The 19,815-nt window shown below is 43.6% G+C and overlaps 1 protein-coding gene across 4 annotated transcripts in view; it reads right to left on the bottom strand.

The window, feature by feature from the left end:
• LOC147621381 (Formyl transferase) overlaps window positions 1-12,923 on the bottom strand; it is a 48,051-nt gene extending 35,128 nt beyond the window's left edge. For all 4 annotated transcript variants that reach the window (XR_015269817.1, XR_015269819.1, XR_015269818.1 and 1 more), the window contains exons 1-3: window positions 12,435-12,923; window positions 2,093-2,204; window positions 305-481 (exon numbers count right to left, since the gene is read on the bottom strand). Coding sequence is in view for 1 of the 4 variants with exons in the window: in XM_086824130.1 (XP_086680256.1) it covers window positions 305-481; window positions 2,093-2,204; window positions 12,435-12,843 (698 nt within the window). In the remaining 3 variants the exon portion in view is untranslated. The remainder of the gene's footprint in view (window positions 1-304; window positions 482-2,092; window positions 2,205-12,434) is intronic.
• Between the last annotated feature and the right edge of the window lie 6,892 nt (window positions 12,924-19,815).

The following is a 19,815-nucleotide window of genomic DNA, read 5'->3' as shown; positions in this document are numbered from 1 at the left end:
TCCCCTCCAAGGCTTCTCTTATGGTAGCAATTTTCCATCACTTCCAAATGCCTATGCTTAAACGTCATTCACGAAAGGTAAACCCGTAGTGAAATACATGAGAAAAACCTGCCTGCTGCCAAGAGAGGCCCCCATCAGCATGTGTAACACATTACAAAACCCAAAACCATGGTTATTGGCAACAACAAAGGTAAATGATGTTATTCACTCATGATTATTTTCATCATTGAGAGCACCACGGTAACATTTCATCAGAGAGTAAACTCCAAGGAGACGAGTGAAAATCCATCGAAACAAGACTCACCTGGCACCTGACTTGATAACTGCTTCATGAACCTTTCTACCATAATAGCCTTTGCCCCCAAATGCAGGAAGAAGAGCAGGGTGTATGTTCAAAATGGCTCGAGGATAAGCTTGTATGAGTTCCCCAGGCAAGAGCTTTAAGAAGCCAGCCAATAACACAAAGTCGATTTCATACTGCCTGCCAATAGACCCAAAAATAAAGTAAATCCAAAAGCGAGGCAGACTAACTTAGCAACTTTTTAACTCTAGGAAAGCTTGACAATTCCAGTATTTGCGACACAAAACTGATAAAAAATTTAGACTATTGCAACCTCTACTTATGCTATGGATGCTTATTGCTCTAGCTTGAATCTGACATGGTGTAAGTTGTGAGAAACACATATTCTTACAGTGCAACAATCAAGACAGCAAGCATAGATCCAATGAGCTCACCATCCAACCATAGGTCCTATACATCTCAACCACGAGTCAATATTGGTTGGGTGCCAGCCTTTGGGTTTGCACAACCCAACTCTAAGACACTACAGCTTGAATCACATGCCATTGTCAGCTGTAGACACTTCTAGACCTGGTTTGTAAGTCTATGCACTGAATGACTGTGTCCTCATCCCAACCCTTGCCTCATCTGAGCACATCTCTACTATATAAATGTCTTGTGCACCTCACACTTGCGTGCCACATGGACATACAGCCATTCTTTATGTGCAAGTGTTGAGCTCATGATGAGCACTATGCCCCATTGTGAGCCTAGGAAAGAACAAAGCTGTCTTCCATGCTTAAAGAAGAGCCTTATGATGTTACCAAGCAGCTCAATCAGTGCCTTGAAGCCTCCACTCTGCTCCCAAAAAGCATGTACTTCCGCCCAACTGTGCTCACAATCTCCCAAAACATTGATGGGATAAACAGTGTGTGTGGGTGTCCTCAATGGCCACTTTACATCTAACACGCCAAGATATGACAGCAGGCATGAGACTATTAGTGTTTCATGCTTCCTCCTAGCGTGCCTTATGCTTCCTAGGGACCAGCTTGTGACAGGGTATGGCCTCTGACTATATCTGGATCTGCCTGCACAGCCAGACAGTGTGGGCCGTGGCGATGAAAGGTATGTTTGAGGCCTCCTAGACTGCCAATGATCAGAGTTCATTCCCATGGCAGCTCTCCCAACTCCAAAAGACCATCCAAAATACCCAATCATCACCCACCTGTCATCAACATCAAGGAGGGATCTAGGAGCCTGGCCTGCAGATAGGCAGAAAAGTAGGATTTACATTCCCATATGTGAGAGAGGAAAGATGACCAAAAAAGCTTTTCACTTTCGCTGCTACAGCAACGAAATGCAGGAAGAGAACTGTAGAATAGCAGCAGTCTCTTTGTGAGGGCAGAGCCTCAAAGTCCTCTAGCTATAGAAGGAATCAGTGCAGTAGCCGCATCTAAGTGGGAGCGGCCCCCACCCCCTCTAAGTTTGAAGAAGTGGGGAAACTTTTGCCTTATTAAGAGCAGGTGTTTGTTGTACCATGCCTGAACAATTTTCACAAATGGAGTCATACCAACATGGACAGCACTTCCATTATTTTGAGAGCCTCCTAGCCCAATGATTCCATTAATGAGGGCCCACTTGCCTAGCATAATCTAGCCTATGATCCAAGGCAAATGAATAGGTTATAAAAGAAACAAGATGTTGACATTTTTACGCTGCCATAAAATTTTTTTAAAAATAGGCTAAGGATGATAAACGCAAGCAAATCAGACAAATTCTGAAAACAAGCATCCAACCTGTGAGAGACTGCACCTGAGAGCAGCTACAAGCTCAGTTGGAGAGAGCCCAGCCTGTGCAACTGTACTTTTTGGATACTCGATCACTGAAATATTATTGCTTTTTGCATAGTCATATGCTTTGCAAGCTGCAACATTAAGACACCATCACCAAGTATGGTTAGCTTTTACTTTTGATTGATGGCCAAAAGCATTAAAAGTGAAAGATTACATTACGCCCTACTGGTTATCAGATGAGCATTTTTTAATCCCAAGGCAAAGCAGACACTTGGGTATGCCTATAATAGCACCACTTTTCCATTCAGTACTGTTGCCTCTCAAACTTAGACAAGGAACCCCCTGTACTGACTTCCTTCGCCTTTTAGTTAGCATCAACTTGGCTTTAATCTCCACAAGCTTGGAGCTAGAAGCACCAGATGCCTATGACTGGACCTAGGACTGCACTTTATTAGCACTGGACTCCTGTAATCTAAATTATCGATAGTTTCTGAATTTGACGAGATACGTACGATCAAGCTTACCACCACAAGCAACTTTTCATTCCTTGTGAAAGACAATCTCTGCAGGCTATAGTACCTCTTCGAGTTCGTCCACCTTAGGTTGGTCCTCCATCACCGGTTCCACCGGCTCAGGACCAACATGCCGCTTCAAGAGATTGACATGAAAGGCATTATGTATTCGCCGATGATTTGGTAACACCAATCGAAAAGCGACGTCATTGATCTTTTCCAACATTTGAAATGGTCTATAATATTTGCAAGAGACCTCTGGATACATGCCCTCTTCTCTTGTCCTCTTACAAAGGGATTTTTTACAAAACCCAATCACCCTTCCTCAATTCCAACTATTTCTTATGCTTATATGTAGCTTTCTTATGCTTTTCTTGGGACCTTTATATGGCTGTCCTAACCTGTGAAAAGACATTGTCCAAATCCTTGATGTACTCATCTGTTTGCAAATATTTTATCCTTCATGCAGAGGATAGGAGGCAAAACAGCTTTACAAACAATTTTAAAGGACGTCTTTACCCATAGAAGTATGCACCGTATTGTTGTAAGCAAACTCAACAAGTAGTAAATACTTCTCCAAGTCTGATTGATTTGCGGCCAGAGATATAACATTTCAACAAATCAAGCACTATTAAACTTGCAATTTCACTCTACCCATCTGTCTTGATGATAAGAAGAGAAATTCAATTTAGTTCCCATATTATTAAATAGAGCATGCCAAAAGAGACTAGTGGTGCGAGTATCACGATCTCCCATAATCGTCTTTGGCATGCCATGATGCTCGAAGATCTGGACCAAAAATATCTTCGCCATTTTCTTTGGTTTTATGGCTTGCTTTAAATCATTAAAAGTCTTCTTTTGCACATCTCCTCACTAAAATACAACCTTTCTCTTTGTCAAATCATGCAATGGTGAAAGTACTTAATAAATGATGGTAATAGCCCTCAAAATTGTCCCTCTCAATCAAGATGGTACATACAAAATGTGTGGATTATCGTACCCTTAACAAGGTAACGATAAAGCACAGATTTCCAATTCCACGCATCGATGATATTCTGGGCAAGCTGGAAGATGTAGCTTGCTTAAGCCGAATTGATCTCAAGAGCGGCTACTACAATCAAATATGTGTAGCACCACAAGATATACATAAAACTACCTTTCATACGTAATTTGGACTTTATGAGTTTTTAGTAGTGCCGTTTGGTCTTACCAAAGCATGGGCCATATTTAATCGTATGATTTTCATAAAACAAAGATAATTTATAGGTACCAAAGCATGGGCCATATTTAATCGTATGATGAATAGGATTTTCATAAAACACAAACAATTTATAGATACATTTTTTTATGATATCAGTCTATTTCCTAAAAATGAAGCACAATACCGAGAGCACTTGGCTATTGTGTTCGAAGAGCGTCGTAGTCATAAGCTCTACATTAACAGTAAAAAGAGTGAATTCTTTTTATCAGCAATACACTATCTGGTCACATTGTATCCAAGGAAGGGGTACGGATGGATCCAGCCAAGTTCCAAGCAATTAAGGATTGACCGAAGTTGCGAACTGTACATGAGATTCAAAGTTTTCTTGGATTGTACCCAAACCTTAAAAAATGCTTCTTGCCACCACAATACCTCGATCATCTTGAGCATGAATTTTGGAATTTGTGGTAGAGTTTGCAACCCATTCTTAGTTTCACAAGTGCAGAAGTTGAACGTGGAGGAGAGTGCTTTCCTTCACGCTCCTAGTGGGATGTGAATAGTTTCCATAGGCAGACTTTTGCAGACACCGTTGAGTTTGCATAAAACATGAAAATAAAGTACAACAATGGAAAACTGTACACAATCTAGTTTGCACCAAGATTTTACAGGAGTCCAGTGCTAATAAAGTGTAGTCCTAGATCCAGTCATAGGCATCTGGTGCTTCTAGCTCCAAGCTTGTGAAGATTAAAGCCAAGTTGATGCTAACTAAAAGGCCAAGGAACTCTGCGACCCCCGGCTCCCCTCCCCCCCACCCGGAGAGCACTCTTCCCTCCTCCCCCCCTCCCCCCCCCGCCCCCCCCCTCCCTCCTCCCCCGGCGGCCCCCCCTGACTCCTATCCTCTGGCAGATGCCTTTCCATCCTCCCCTCGCTCTCCCCCCTCCTCGCCGCGCACCCCCATCCCTCCTTCAGCCTCTCCAGGATACTTCGCCAGACCACCCACTGCCCCGGGGCAGCGCAGCTGGGTAGGCCAGAGTTCAGTCCAGCGGCTGTTTCACCGCCACTCCGGGCCGGTGGAGATGGCGATCCTCGCTTCACCCGCCACAGAGTTCGCCCCAGCCTCCCCTGGGGGGCCCCCGCGAGTGATGGGGCTACCAGTGGATTACAGTTTTTTCAGGTGCCTCCAGCTGGATGCTGGCCCATTCGAGACTCTGGTCGCGCCCCTGCGAGTTTGCGTGGTGTGCCATCCCTCGCGTTCTCCTTCAGTGGTGAGCAGCATGGTGGCCTTCTCCTTTCCTCTCAGCGTTGCCCCAGACACAGCCTGGGATTGCAGCTCTGTAGAGGAAGTTCTGCGTGACCAGATACTGGAGTTTTCTCACCACTTCAGCGACCTGGGGCTCACGGATCTACTGCAGACCCGACTTCACTCAGCCCGCATGAGCCTGTTTGGTATAGGAGATTGGCGGGTGGATCCGGTCCACACATCAGTTGAGGCGGTGCTACTGATTCTCCTCCATGCCGCCCCGAGGGTGCAGCCTTCCTTTAGGTACTTATATGCAGAGGATTGGTCTCACGCCTATGCTCTGGATAGGGCGAAGGCGGAGTGGGGCTGGACTCAGACACAGGTCACCCTCTTTCTGGAGAGACTCCGCACCCGGACAGACAGTGATTATTCTCCCTCCAAGCCGGCGCCCAAGACTCCTAGAGTGGAGGGCAGATCATCCGGGCCGGCTGAGAGGGGTGAGCCAGTGGCGGCTTCTTCACTTGCCTCAGCTCATCCATGAGGATCCTCTCATGGAACATCCAGGGTCTCGGTGGACATCGCTGCCACATTGGTCGGGGCAGACTTCGTCAGGAGATCCAGAGGGCTCTCGTTGGAGGACCCATAGATATTCTTTTCATCCAGGAGCACCACCTTTCTGCCGGGCGTACCCGCATCTGCGGGAAGATCTTGCCAGGCAGGAGTCACACTTTTTGGTCCCCGGCATATGGCCCCCAGGGGAACCAGGGCGGAGTATGCATCTCAGTCAGCGAGCAGCTTCTTTCTGAGGTTGTGGACTCTGGCACTCTAGTTCAAGGTCGAGCGCAGTGGGTCATCCTTCGGGTTGGGGAAGACCGCATTGGCTTCCTCAACTTCTACGCCCCTAACGGGGCGTCCGGGAGAGCCGAGTTCTGGAGCACCATCAGGCAGTCCCTCCCCTTGGCAGACCACTGGTGCCTAGGAGGGGATTGCAACATGCTGGAGGACGCAGAGGATAGGATGGGGGGCAGCCAGGAGACCATTCATGGGCCAGAGCTAGCTGCCTGGGAGGAGCTAGTGCTACAGGTGAGAGGCCAGGATCCGTGGACTCTCCCGGAGTTTGGCAGGTTGCAGGGGAGTCTATCTTTCTCGCGCTCGGATAGACGAGCCACAGGCGTTAACCTTTCCCGCATCGACAGATTCTACATTGATGAGTGGGCCTGTGATAGAGGCGGCACTGTGGGCATACTTGCTGGCTCCTCCTTTTCAGACCACTTCCCAGTGCTTCTCCAGATTGAGGACCCTTCGAGAGGAGAGCGGGGCCAGAGCGTCCGGATTCCTGATTGTCTCATAGAGGAGCCTGAGATCGCACTCAGAGTTGAGCAGGTCTGGCAGGAGCTACAGTTCAGGAGAGGCTCGGCAGCCAGTGATCTTGCCAGTGGCTTGCAGGAGATTAGTCGGATGCTCAGACTGGCTGCCTTGGACCGTCTGGAGGCCTTCAGGGAGCAGGAGAGGAGCCTACGGAGGAGTTTAGCGTCCCTCCAGAGACTCCAGGAGAGAGATCCTCTGAGTCCTTGGATCTCTGAGCAGATGGAGACAGCTCGCACTGAGATCAGATCCATCGAGGAGAGGCGGGTGGAGTTCCGATTCCATGCTCGGTCTTCTTTTTGGACTCAGGCTGGAGATAGAGTGACTCGGGATTTCTTTGAGGCGACTGGCCTCGCTTCAGACGAGAGGGTCTCAGGCGGCTTCGTCAGGCTGATGGCCAGGTTGTGGTGGATCCCCCCAGGGTGCGGGCGATAGCCACAGATTTTTACAGGGTTCTTCTCTCTGCTGAGCCGGCAGACGACAGGGTGAGAGAGGCTAGGGAGGCAGTCTGGAGCTTCACGAGACCGGTTGTGCCGGCCCATCTACAGCACTCCCTTCTCTCCCCCTTCTCGGATACGGAGCTGGAGGAGGCTCTTCAGGCATTACCGCGGGGCAAATGCCCAGGAGAGGACGGTCTTTCAGTGGCTTTCTTCCAGAGGTACTGGGGCCTCCTTCATAGGGGCTTCAGATTGGCATTCCAGGAGATTATGGAGACGGGAGTCATGCCGGATAGCATTGCAGAGGGGTTGATTCACTTGCTCCCCAAAGAGGGCGGAGACAGACTGGAGATTAGACAGTGGAGACCGATCACCTTGCTAGGCACGGCCTACAAGGTCCTAGCTAAGGCGATCAGCAGGCGGCTTCAGCCTCACCTTCCGGACATCATCCACTCCACGCAGACAGGCTTCATCCAGGATCGGAGCATTCTGGATAACATTTTCTCTTTCTGGGAGGCTACGGCCTTGGCTAGATTTCGGCAGGAGGATTTGGCGGTGCTCCTTCTCGACTTCGAGAAGGCATATGATCGGGTGGACTGGGCCTTCTTGGAAGGCACTATGGAGAGGATGGGCTTCCCCCCTCAGTGGATCCGTGGGGTATCTGCACTCTACACTTCGGCTCATAGCCAGGTGCTGATACAGGGTGTGTGCGGAGAGAGGTTCCAGCTTTCGCGCTCGGTGCGGCAGGGGTGCCCCTTGGCGCCCTTTCTTTTTCTTTTTGTGGCGGAGGCCATGAGCACCTTCTTGACGGCACAGGATACAGGTTTGAGGGGCCTCCAGCTTCCCATCCGCACCTCGGAGGAGCTCCTAGACTCGGAGTTTGCGGATGACACTGCTGTCTATCTTCAGGGAGGTGAGGAGAACCTCCGCCGCTTCGCCTCAGCCATGGACAGGTTTTGCAGAGCCTCGGGCGCTTTGATCAACTGGCACAAGTCGTGTGGGCTGTGGGTCAGTTCTATGCCCCCCCCGACTTGGAGGCCAGTTGATGGTTTTCAGTGGCTGCCCCCCGGCACTACAGTGCGTTATTTGGGCTGCTATGTGGGCATTGATATTTCTCCGGAGCAGCAGATAGCCCCCCTTCTTCTGAGCATTCGGAAGAAGCTTCTGTATTGGAGTACTGCTCGTTTATCTCTGGCTGGCCGCGTAGTGGTGGCCAACCAGGTTCTGCTCGCTACCATGTGGTACATCACTTCCTGCTGGGCCTTCTCTCGGGCGTGCATTGGCCAGGTGCAGAGGCTCATCAGGAACTTTCTTTGGTCCGGAGGCGATGGGCGACCCGCTAGGGCAAAGGTGGCATGGGCTGTGATCACTCAGCCGAGGGAGAGAGGCGGCCTGGGCATTGTAGATCCTATTTGCCAAAGCCGAGCTTTGCTTGGCAAGCTGGTAGTTCGTGGTCTCCTGCCAGGTGTTGAGCCGTGGAAGGAGCTTCTTGTTTCCAGGATGCTCAGCCGCACTCCGTCTCTTAGCGGCCCCTGGAACCCCAGCATCAGGTGGATCTTTACGGAGCAGCGCTCCAGAGGAGTGGGCCTTGGCTTCGAGGAGCGTTTTGCAGCCAGCCTTCTGAGGGCCTGGGCGCATCTGAGGCCGGCACTCTTCCAGACTCCCCCGGGCACCGATGAGGAGCGCCTGAGGCAGCCATTGATCTGGAACCCCTTGATTCGTCTCCCCAGTGGCCATATGGTTGGCTCGCGGTCTCACGTGTCGTGGGGCCCGTTGAGCTCCGGCCCAGCCCAGTCCCTAGACGACTGGATATGTTTTCAGCAGCTGCCTCCAGAGGCTCAGGAGAGGAGACTCAGTGGGATGAGGGGCAGAGAGTTGATGAGACAGGATATTGAGGCGGCCATCCCCCGGGAGTGGAGGACCCCAGTACAAGACCCTTCACCTCCACAGTGGATGGGTGTCTTTACTCGGCATGAGATCCTCCTAGCGGTCTGCGGCACAGCGGAGAGAGTCGCCCCACTCACTTTCGAGGTGGGAGAGGGTGGCCAGCTTCAGAGGTCACGACTAGATTTGGATGGGTTCCAGGGTTGTATCCTTCAGAGGGTTCGGGTGGTCGGCTTTCATCAGAGACAGTGGTATGTAGACCCCTCACCGGCCTCGATAGGGGAGGATTGTTCTTGGAGACTCTGGGCTTGGGACAGCAAGCCTCTTGTTCGCCTTCAGTGGGACCCAGGGGAGTGGTTTTGGCGAGATCCCTACTCGGCCCCTACCAGCCCTGCCATTCCCTTTTTTCAGTACACAGCGAGGCTGGGGCGGCGGATTCAGAGACACAGGATAGAGAGCACCCCGGCAGCGGCCGAGCATTGGCGGCGACAGGGGCTCTCCCCTGCCTTTCTTAGGGACTTCTGGCAGCGCCTTTGGGCCAGCTTCCGTCCCCGGAAGGTGACACTTTTTCTCTGGCTCACAGCGCATAGAGGATTGGCTGTGGGGGCTTGGCTTGCTTTTGGTAGACACCCAGCGTCCTGCCCTCGGTGCGATCATGCACAGGAGTCACAGCGGCACTGCTTATGGGATTGCCCACAGGCACAGCAGGTCTGGCAGCGCGCTCTCAGGATGGTTTTTGCAGGTTCTCCAGGGGAGATGTTGGTGACATGGGGTGCGGTAGCTTGGGCCACGGATAGCGGCCCTGCACTTGGATATGAGGACGCTCCTGGCAGTGTGACCATCTAGGTCTCTGACAGGGCGATGGCGGTGGTTCCGACGCCAGACTTCTCCTCGGCAGCCTCTCAGGAGGGGGTCGGGCAGAGATGGGAGTTGATCAGCAGCATGACGGCCTGGCACATATGGAGAGCCCGATGCAGGGAGGCCATTGACCACCAGACGACTCCACCGGCGGAGGTCATACAGGCCCTCTGGGTGGACATCATCCACACCTTGAGAGGACACTGGGGGAAACTCCAGGGAGACTCGGATCGCATGAGAGGGCGCCGCAAGGCTTTCCTCCGCACTTGGCAGCCTGGCCCTTTCCTCACCGCGAGGGACGAGGATGTCATTTGGCACTATCGGCCGCCAGTTTGGCTTTTCTCACCTCCTTCATGTATTACTAGGTAGCCCCCCCCAGAGAGCGGCCAGCCACGGGGGGGAGCTCAGGTGTTCATTGTGTTTTATCCCTCCTTGCGAGGTGAGCTTTGTAGCCATATGGCGTTTTCTCATTAACTAATAGAAGGATCTTTTTTCCGGGAAAAAAAAAAAAAAGGCCAAGGAAGTCAGTGCAGGGGGTTCCTTGTCTAAGTCTGAGAGGCAACAGTACTGAATGGAAAAGTGGTGCTATTATAGTCACATGCCACACTTCTAGCAGGCATACCCAAGTGTCTGCTTTGCCTTGGGATTAAAAAATGCTCATCTGATAACCAATAGGACCTAATGTAATCTTTCACTTTTAATGCTTTGGCCATCAATCAAAAGTAAAAGCTAACCATACCTGGTGATGGTATCTTAATGTTGCAGCTTGCAAAGCATGTGACTATGCAAAAAGCAATAATATTTCAGTGATTGAGTATCCAAAAAGTACAGTTGCACAGGGTGGGCTCTCTCCAACTGAGCTTGTAGCTGCTCTCAGGTGTAATCTCTCTCACAGGCTGAATGCTTATTTTCAAAATTTGTCTGATCTGCTTGCGTTTATCATCCTTAGCCTTTTTTTAAAAAAAATCTGGTAGCGTAAAAATGCCAGCATCTTGTTTCTTTTATAACCTATTTATTTGCCTTGGATCATAGATTACGCTAGGCAAGTACCATTAATGAGGGCCCACATGGGGACAACTACTTGCCTAGCGTAATCTAGCCTATGATCCAAGGCAAATAAATAGGCTATAAAAGAAACAAGATGCTGACATTTTTACACTGTCAGAAATTTTTTTAAAAAAATAGGCTAAGGATGATGAACGCAAGCAAATCAGACAAATTCTGAAAACAAGCATCCAACCTATGAGAGACTGCACCTGAGAGCAGCTACAAGCTTAGTTGGAGAGAGCCCAGCCTTTGCAACTGTACTTTTTGGATACTCAATCACTGAAATATTATTGTTTTTTGCATAGTCACATGCTTTGCAAGCTGCAACATTAAGATACCATCACCAAGTATGGTTAGCTTTTACTTTTGATTGATGGCCAAAGCATTAAAAGTGAAAGATTACATTAGGTCCTACTGGTTATCAAATGAGCATTTTTTAATCCCAAGGCAAAGCAAACACTTGGGTATGCCTGCTGAAAGTGTAGCATGTGGCTATAATAGCATCACTTTTCCATTCAATACTGTTGCCTCTCAGACTTAGACAAGGAACCCCTTGTACTGACTTCCTTAGTCTTTTAGTTAGCATCAACTTGGCTTTAATCTCCATAAGCTTGGAGCTAGAAGCACCAGATACCTATGACTGGACCTAGGACTATACTTTATTAGCACTGGACTCCTATAAAATCTTGGTGCAAACTAGATTGTGTCCAGTTTGTACTTTATTTCTATGTTTTATGCAAACTCAACGGTGTCTACAAAAGTCTGCCTATGGAAACTATTCACATCCCACTAGGGCTATGAAGGAAAGCACCCTCCTCCACGTCTAACTTTTGCACTTGTGAAACTAAGAATGGGTTGCAAACTCTACCATAAACTCCAAAACTCATGCTCAAGATGATCGAGGTATTATGGTGGCAAGAAGCATTGTTTAAGATTGCCCTCAAAATTGTCCCTCTCAATCAAGATGGTACATACAAAATGTGTGTGGATTATCGTACCCTTAACAAGGTAACGATAAAGCACAGATTTCCAATTCCACGCATCGATGATATTCTGGGCAAACTCGAAGATATAGCTTGCTTAAGCCGAATTGATCTCAAGAGCGACTAATATCCTCTGCACGAAGGATGAAATATTTGCAACAGATGAGTACATCAAGGATTTGGACAATGCCTTTCACAGGTCAGGACAGCCATACAAAGGTCCCAAGAAAAGCATAAGAAAGTTGCAGATAAGCATTGGGCTTTGTTAAAAATCCCTTTGTAAGAGGACAAGAAAAGAGGACATGTATCCAGAGCTCTCTTGCAAATATTATGGACCATTTCAAATGTTGGAAAAGATCAATGACGTCGCTTTTCGATTGGTGTTACCAAATCATCGGCGAATACATAATGCCTTTCATGTCAATCTCTTGAAGCGGTATGTCGGTCCTGAGCCGGTGGAACCGGTGATGGAGGACCAACCTGAGGTGGACGAACTCAAAGAGGTACTGCAGTCTGCACAGATTGTCTTTCACAAGGAATGAAAAGCTGCTCATGGTGGTAAGCTTGATCGTAGGTATCTCGTCAAATGGGTAGACTTACCCGGACCTATCTAAAAGCTTTTCAAGTTGCGGGCAACTAATTAGAAGCCAAAGGGGATGTCACAGTGCGGAAAGACCTCCAGGATGTTGTCTTGGGAGTATCCAGGAGCATGATGGACTCACTCAGATTTACAAGTAGAAACACACAATTAACCTAAGTGAAACTAAAATGCCCTCAATTCTTATATTTTCAAACCGTGAAACTGCAAATTTGAAGGAAAATTTACAGCAGTACCAGGCTTGTCTGAGACCACTACAGCAATGTCTCCATAAATCTTGTTCATGAGGGAGGCCTTATGGAGGGTCTGGAAGTTGGAACCACCTCCGGAGACAAAAACAGCAAGCTTCTTCCTGTCAAAGCCACTGTCCTTGGGTTCATGACTCCCACTGGTGGATGAAGAAACCTGAATATCTGCGGAAACCCTGAGACCTGCAGAAGCCCTAAAATCAGCTCTCAGGTTACAGAGAGAGTGCTTTTGCAGGGAGGGGATTCCATGGGAGCTGTGTTGGAAAGGGGGAAAGGCTTGGGAGTGGGAGGTGTACAGAGTGTCGGTAGAGAGTGAAACGTAGAGCTTGACAGTAAGGGGAGGCGTGGGAAATGCAGGCAGCAGGCGCTCTCTTGCCAACAGCAATTGGCTTGTCATATTATCGTTCAGAAAGACAAATGCGTATTGCAAGCTCTCTATAAGTAGTCACGAAACCATTACTTTAATTAAAAACTGAAAAACCCTCAAGATCTTCATGGCCTTGGTGGAAAACCCCTTGGTAAGGAGGCCAACGTCGAAAATATTGGCCTCCCTGGAAAACCCCTAGTTGGGATTCCACTTCTCATGGGGAAAACTCTTTCTTTGTATGGGAGGATGAAATGTGAGACCTAGTATGTAATCTGATGAATAGAAAATGGGACTAAGTCTAATGTGCTTCAAGGGATACACCTCTAATGTGCTTCTTATTGTCTGTATGCAGTTGGGATTCCACTTCTCATGGGGGAAACTCTTTCTTTGTATGGGAGGATGAAATGCGAGACCTAGTATGTAATCTGATGAATAGAAAATGGGACTAAGTCTTTGATGTAAATCTAATATACATAATAGGTGTCTCTGTTACGTCTCTGATATAGACTTTTTGTAAAGGGCTGTTAATATTAATATATATAATTATTGTTCCCAATAAAAAAGTCAGTCTTTCTCTATTAATTATTCTAGTACGTATTATTGTAGGTGTCTAAGACTAAGGTTTTTAACCATCTCCTTGCTCTACCTCCTACGCAGCACAAATGATTCTTTGTGCTCTCTCCACTTCGTTCTCCAAGCAAACATGTAGCGCTGTAACGATGGGAAGAGGATATAGCAAACATACAAGGCAATAATCTCTTGGTTATGGTTACATAGCTCTCTATGCAAGAGGTAGAGCAAAGAGACGGCTTGTAAGATTCCTCCCCAGCCCCTCAAGATGTCCAGTATCTTCCCTTGTAATCAATTCCCTCTTCAGAATAATAAAAGATCTTGTTTCTACCTATTTTGGCTTAGAGAGAGAAAATATTCTAGAGAGAGATTATTCAGATTTTAGATATTTTTGGATGGAAAAATATTTCTTCTTATTAAAATAAATTCCCCCGAAACAGAAGTTCAAAAAGATTTTCAAAAGGTGCATTAGAAATAAATTATAATCTGTTCAAAAGGCCTTATCCTAAGGGTCCCTGAAAATTTTATATTAAGGTTCCGAGGGACCAATCAGATTCATCCAAATGTATGGAGGAGATAAATTGAAGAAATAAAGAAAATCCTTCCAAAAATGAGTAAATACTCACATAAGATAAAGAGTGGACTAAGGACCAAAGGAAATACTAAAAAAATAAATTTTTGACACCTCAAAGTGGGGATTCCCCCTCATGAAGGAGGCGCCTATTTCACATGTGTGGTGAAGTTTTAAATTCTCAAATATTGAGATATTTCATCTCTCCTCTCTCCTAATTCAAGTCTAGTTCCAAAAAGTAAGCTAACCTAACCAAAAAATGGTTAAAAATTGACCAAACTGATCTAGAAAATTCTAGAATCAGTTTGCTTGGTTAGAAGCTCACTTTTTCCTATAAATAGAAGCCTCCTCCTTTGTAGAAGCTTAATAGTGTTTTATACACTGTTACTCTACTCCACCCCAAAGCCAAAAACAGTGAATTTATTGATAATTCATTAGTTTTTGACCTTTCCCTCTTCAAAAGAATTGGTGGCCACTCTTGTTGCAAACAAGAGTAGATCCCTCAAACCATCAAGCCAAAGGAAAGCTCACAGAAATTCATGTAAGTTAGAAATCCTACTTTTTCTTTATTCCTTTTAATGATTTTCTAATTTTTATTTTCTTTAAAATAAAAAAATGATGTTATGCCTTGTTGGAAAGGCTTTCCCCCTCTCTTCATTCTTAAATTCAGCCTTTCTTTATCCTAGATAAGTAATCAAATTGTTAGAATTAAACTTTTCATATTGTTTCTCTTTTAAAAGTGGAATTTGATTAGTTTAGAATGCTTTAAACCATTTGGGATAATTTTTAAGTAACTTGAGGATAGAAAAATTTGAAAAATGGTCAGCCATACAAAGGAGGTTATGGCGAAATTTCCTTAAATTTTGTGAAATAAGTTTTATCTTTTATTATTCAAAAAGAGTAATCCCTACCATTTGTGTATTCTAAAAGTGTTATTTTCATTCTAGGCATAGAAAAATGCATAGTAGAAATATTTTTATTATAAAAGTGTTATTTTCATTAAAATTTAAATTCTATGCATAGAAAGATGCATATTGGTTATTTTTTAATTATAAAAGAGTGATTTTCATTAAAATTTAAATTCTATGCATAGTAAGATGCATATTGGTTATTTTTTTATTATAAAAGAGTGATTTTCATTAGATTTAAATTCTATGCATAGAAAGATGTATATTGGTTATTTTTTATTATTATAAAAGAGTGATTTTCATTAGATTTAAATTCTATGCATAGAAAGATGCATATTGGTTATTTTTTTATTATAAAAGAGTGATTTTCATTAAATTTTAAATTCTATACATAGAAAGATGATATTCTAATTTACTCAAAGAACGCAACTGACCATGAAGCTCATGTCAGAAAAGTTCTTGAGATTCTAAGGAAGCACCAACTCTTTGCAAAAAAGAGCAAATACACTTTCTCTGCCGACCATGTTAAATACTTGAGCTTTCTGGTATCCAAAGATGGAATTTCTCCAGATTCCACTCCAGATTCCGCAAAAGTCCAAGCAGTCATAGATTGGCCTGAACCAAAGACAGTGAAAGAAGTCAGAGGATTCTTGGGATTGACTGGTTGGTATAGAATTTTTATACTAAAGTATGCTCTCATAGCTTCCCCCCTGACTAATCTTCGCAAGAAGAATATCGCGTTTCAATGGTCTGCTAGGTGCCAGAGTGCTTTTGATAAGCTAAAGACCGCCTTGGTAACCAATCCCGTTCTGAAGTTGCCAGATTTCTCTCTACCCTTTGAGGTAGTAAACTGATGCCAGTGGTTTTTCCCTGGGAGGTGCACTCATGCAGGAAGGTCATGCAGCGGCCTATGAATCCCAAAAACTCAAAATGCATGAGAGAAATTATGTTGTCCACCACGACCTAGAACTACTTTCAGTAGTATATGCCCTGAAGTTATGGAGACATTACCTACTGGGTCAAAGATTCACTTTGATGACAGATCATCAGAGCTTAAAGTGGATCTTCACTCAGAAGGATCTCAACATGCACCTAAGAAGGTGGATGCAAACCCTGCAGGAATTTGATTTTGAAATCAAGTACCGCCCAGGCAAAGAAAATGTGGTAGCAGATGCCCTCAGTAGAAAAGCCTCCTTGCTTGCAATTACTGTAGTGTCAAATCCTTTTATTATTGAAGCAAGAGAGAAGATCATGTAGGATAGATTCTTTGGCCCTATTGCTACCCTACTTATGCAGGAAAGCAAAACTCCACAGGAGTTGAACCGAGTTCAAGGGTACAGCCTGGATGATGGAATTATGTATTATAATCGCAGGATATACATTCCCAATGATGAGGGAACTAAGGGACAAATTCTGAATGAAGCCCATGACAGCTTTATTGGAGGACATCCAAGTTTCATCAAAACCTACATGTCTGTGAAGAAAAGCTTCTTTTGGCCTGGTCTAAAAAAGGATATACTTAATCATGTACATCAATGTGTCTGACTTATCAACAAAAAGTCACGAGAGAGTAAAAATGCCTGGGAAGTTACATCCATTAGACATCCCCCAGATGAAGTGGGAATGTATCAGTATGGATTTTGTTACTGGATTACCTTCAGTGCAATCAGGTTACAACTCCATCTTCGCGGTAGTTGAAGTGGGAATGTATCAGTATGGATTTTGTTACTGGATTACCTTCAGTGCAATCAGGCTACAACTCCATCTTTGTGGTAGTTGATAAACTAACCAAAGTTACCCATCTGATTCCAGTAAAAGAAACCTACACTGCAGTGGATGTGGCCAGAGTGTTCCTCAAGGAAATCTTCAGATTGCATGGCCTACCCAGGAGAATAGTAAGTGATCGAGATCCCAAGTTTACGTCAAGATTCTGGACTGCATTTTCTAAAGCAGTAGGGACTTTCTTGGATCTCAGCACAGCTTACCACCCTGAGACCGATGGTCAAATAGAAAGGGTAAACCAAAGTAATCAAAGATATACTTCAGTCATGTTGTGGGGTGGGCAAGGAACCCAAGAAGTGGCTAAGCTATGTGCACCTAGTCAAGTTTGCCTACAATGCTTCTTATCACCGAAGTATTGGGATGAGCCCTTTCAAAGCTCTGTATGGACAAGATTACTTAACTCCATTAACTTGGTCCGACCCATTGATTAGGGTCAAGATGTCCAGACAGATGTTTATGGAGCAGCAGATGCAGTCAATTCACAAAGATATAAAAACTGCCCAAGATAGACAGAAGCAGTATGCAGATAAGAAGAGGACAGACAGAAAATTCGAAGAAGTAGATATGGTCTTCATTCGAGTACGCCCCAAAAGAAGTTCTCTATCTCTTGGGAAGTACAAGAAGATATCCCCCAGATATTATGGGCCATATCTGATTACAAAGAAAGTAGGTGACTTAGCCTACGAACTTCTTCTGCCTCCTCATCTTAAAGTACATAATGTATTTCATGTCAGCCTTCTTAAAAAGTATATACCAAGCCCGAATCATGTGCTTGATGATGAAATCTTAACTTCTTCAACCCAAGGGCAGATGGAACTCCAACCTGAAGAAATCCTTTATGTTCGAGAAAAGGTTCTCAAGAATAGCATTATGAGAGAATTATTGATTAAATGGAAGTTCTATCCTTTTGAAGATGCCACCTTAGAGAAAGAAGTCAAACTTTTGTAGGATTATCCCCAGTTTGCGAGATGAGGATATCTCGCGTTTTTCAAGTGGGAGAGAACGTAAGATTCCTCCCCAGCCCCTCAAGATGTCCAGTATCTTCCCTTGTAATCAATTCCCTCTTCAGAATAATAAAAGATCTTGTTTCTACCTATTTTAGCTTAAAGAGAGAAAATGTTCTATAGAGAGGTTATTCAGATTTTAGATATTTTTGGATGGAAAAATATCTCTTCTTATTAAAATAAATTTCCCCGAAATAGAAGTTCAAAAAGATTTTCAGAAGGTGCATTAGAAATAAATTATAATCTGTTTAAAAGGCCTTGTCCTAAGGGTCCTGATTTTCTGAAAATTTTAAATTAAGGTTTTGAGGGGCCAATCAAATTCATCCAAATGTATAGAGGAGATAAATTGAATAAATAAAGAAAATCCCCCCAAAAATGAGTAAATACTCACATATAAGATGAAGAGTGGACTAAAGACCAAAGGAAATACTAAAAAAATAAAATTTTGTCACCTCTCTCAGAGTGGGGATTCCCCCTCATGAAGGAGGCGCCTATTTCACATGTGTGGTGGAGTTTTAAATTCTCAAATATTGAGATATTTCATCTCTCCTCTCTTCTAATTCAAGTCTAGTTTCAAAAAGTAAGCTAAATTGATAAAAAATTAGTTAAAATTTGACCAAACTGATCTGGAAAATTCTAGAATCAGTTTGCTTGGTTAGAAGCTCACTTTTTCCTATAAATAGAAGCCTCACCCCAGAGCCAAAAATAGTTAATTTATTGATAATTCATTAGTTTTTGACCTTTCCCTCTTCAAAAGAATTGGTGGCCACTCTTGTTGCAAACAAGAGTAGATCCCTCAAACCATCAAGCCAAAGGAAAGCTCACAGAAATTCATGTAAGTTAGAAATCCTACTTTTTCTTTATTCCTTTTAATGGTTTTCTAATTTTTGTTTTCTTTAAAATGAAAAAATGATGTTATGCCTTGTTGGTGGAAAGGCTTTCCCTCTCTCTTCATTCTTACATTCGGCCTTTCTTTATCCTAGATAAGTAATCAAATTGTTAGAATTAAACTTTTCATATTGTTTCTCTTTTAAAAGTGGAATTTGATTAGTTTAGAATGCTTTAAACCATTTGGGATAATTTTTAAGTAACTTGAGGATAGAAAAAAGTTGAAAAATGGTCAGTCATACAAAGGAGGTTATGGTGAAATTTTCTTAAATTTTTGTGAAATAAGTTTTATCTTTTATTATTCAAAAAGAGTAATCCCCGCCATTTGTGTATTCTAAAAGTGTTATTTTCATTCTAGGCATAAAAAAATGCATAGTAGAAATATTTTTATTATAAAAGTATTATTTTCATTAAAATTTAAATTCTATGCATAGAAAGATGCATATTGGTTAATTTTTTTAATATAAAAGAGTAATTTTCATTAAAATTTAAATTCTATGCATAGTAAGATGTATATGGGTTATTTTTTTATCATAAAAGAGTGATTTTCATTAGATTTAAATTCTATGCATAGAAAGATGCATATTGGTTATTTTTTTATTATTATAAAAGAGTGATTTTCATTAGATTTAAATTCTATGCATAGAAAGATGCATATTGGTTATTTTTTTATTATAGAAGAGTGATTTCCATTGCATAGAAAGATGCATATTGGTTTTTTTTTTTTTATAAAAGAGTGATTTTCATTAGATTTAAATTCTATACATAGAAAGATGCATATTGGTTATTTTTTTATTATAAAAGAGTGATTTCCATTAAGATTTAAATTCTATGCATAGAAAGATGCATATTGGTTATTTTTTTATTATAAAAGAGTGATTTTCATTAGATTTAAATTCTATGCATAGAAAGATGCATATTGGTTATTTTTTTTAATTATAAAAGAGAGATTTTCATTAGATTTAAATTCTATGCATAGAAAGATGCATATTGGAAATAATTTTTTTATTATAAAAGTGTTACTTTCATCAATATTGATTTTTATGCATAAAATGATGCATAAAAGAATTTTTTTATTATAAAAGTGTTACTTTCACCAATATTGATTTTATGCATAAAATGATGCATAAAAGATTTTTTTTAGTATAAAAGTGTTACTTTCACTAATATTGATTTTTATGCATAAAATGATGCATAAAAGAATTTTTTTATTATAAAAGTGTTACTTTCACCAATATTGATTTTTATGCATAAATAGATGCATACAAAATTTTTATAT

Source organism: Cibotium barometz, chromosome 30 (genome assembly GCF_041138505.1).
Source record: "Cibotium barometz isolate CiBa-2024 chromosome 30, ASM4113850v1, whole genome shotgun sequence".
Classification (NCBI taxonomy): Eukaryota; Viridiplantae; Streptophyta; class Polypodiopsida; order Cyatheales; family Cibotiaceae; genus Cibotium; species Cibotium barometz.
The sequence above is the reverse complement of the archived record's forward strand: the minus strand, read 5'-3'. Positions and strand labels throughout refer to the sequence as shown.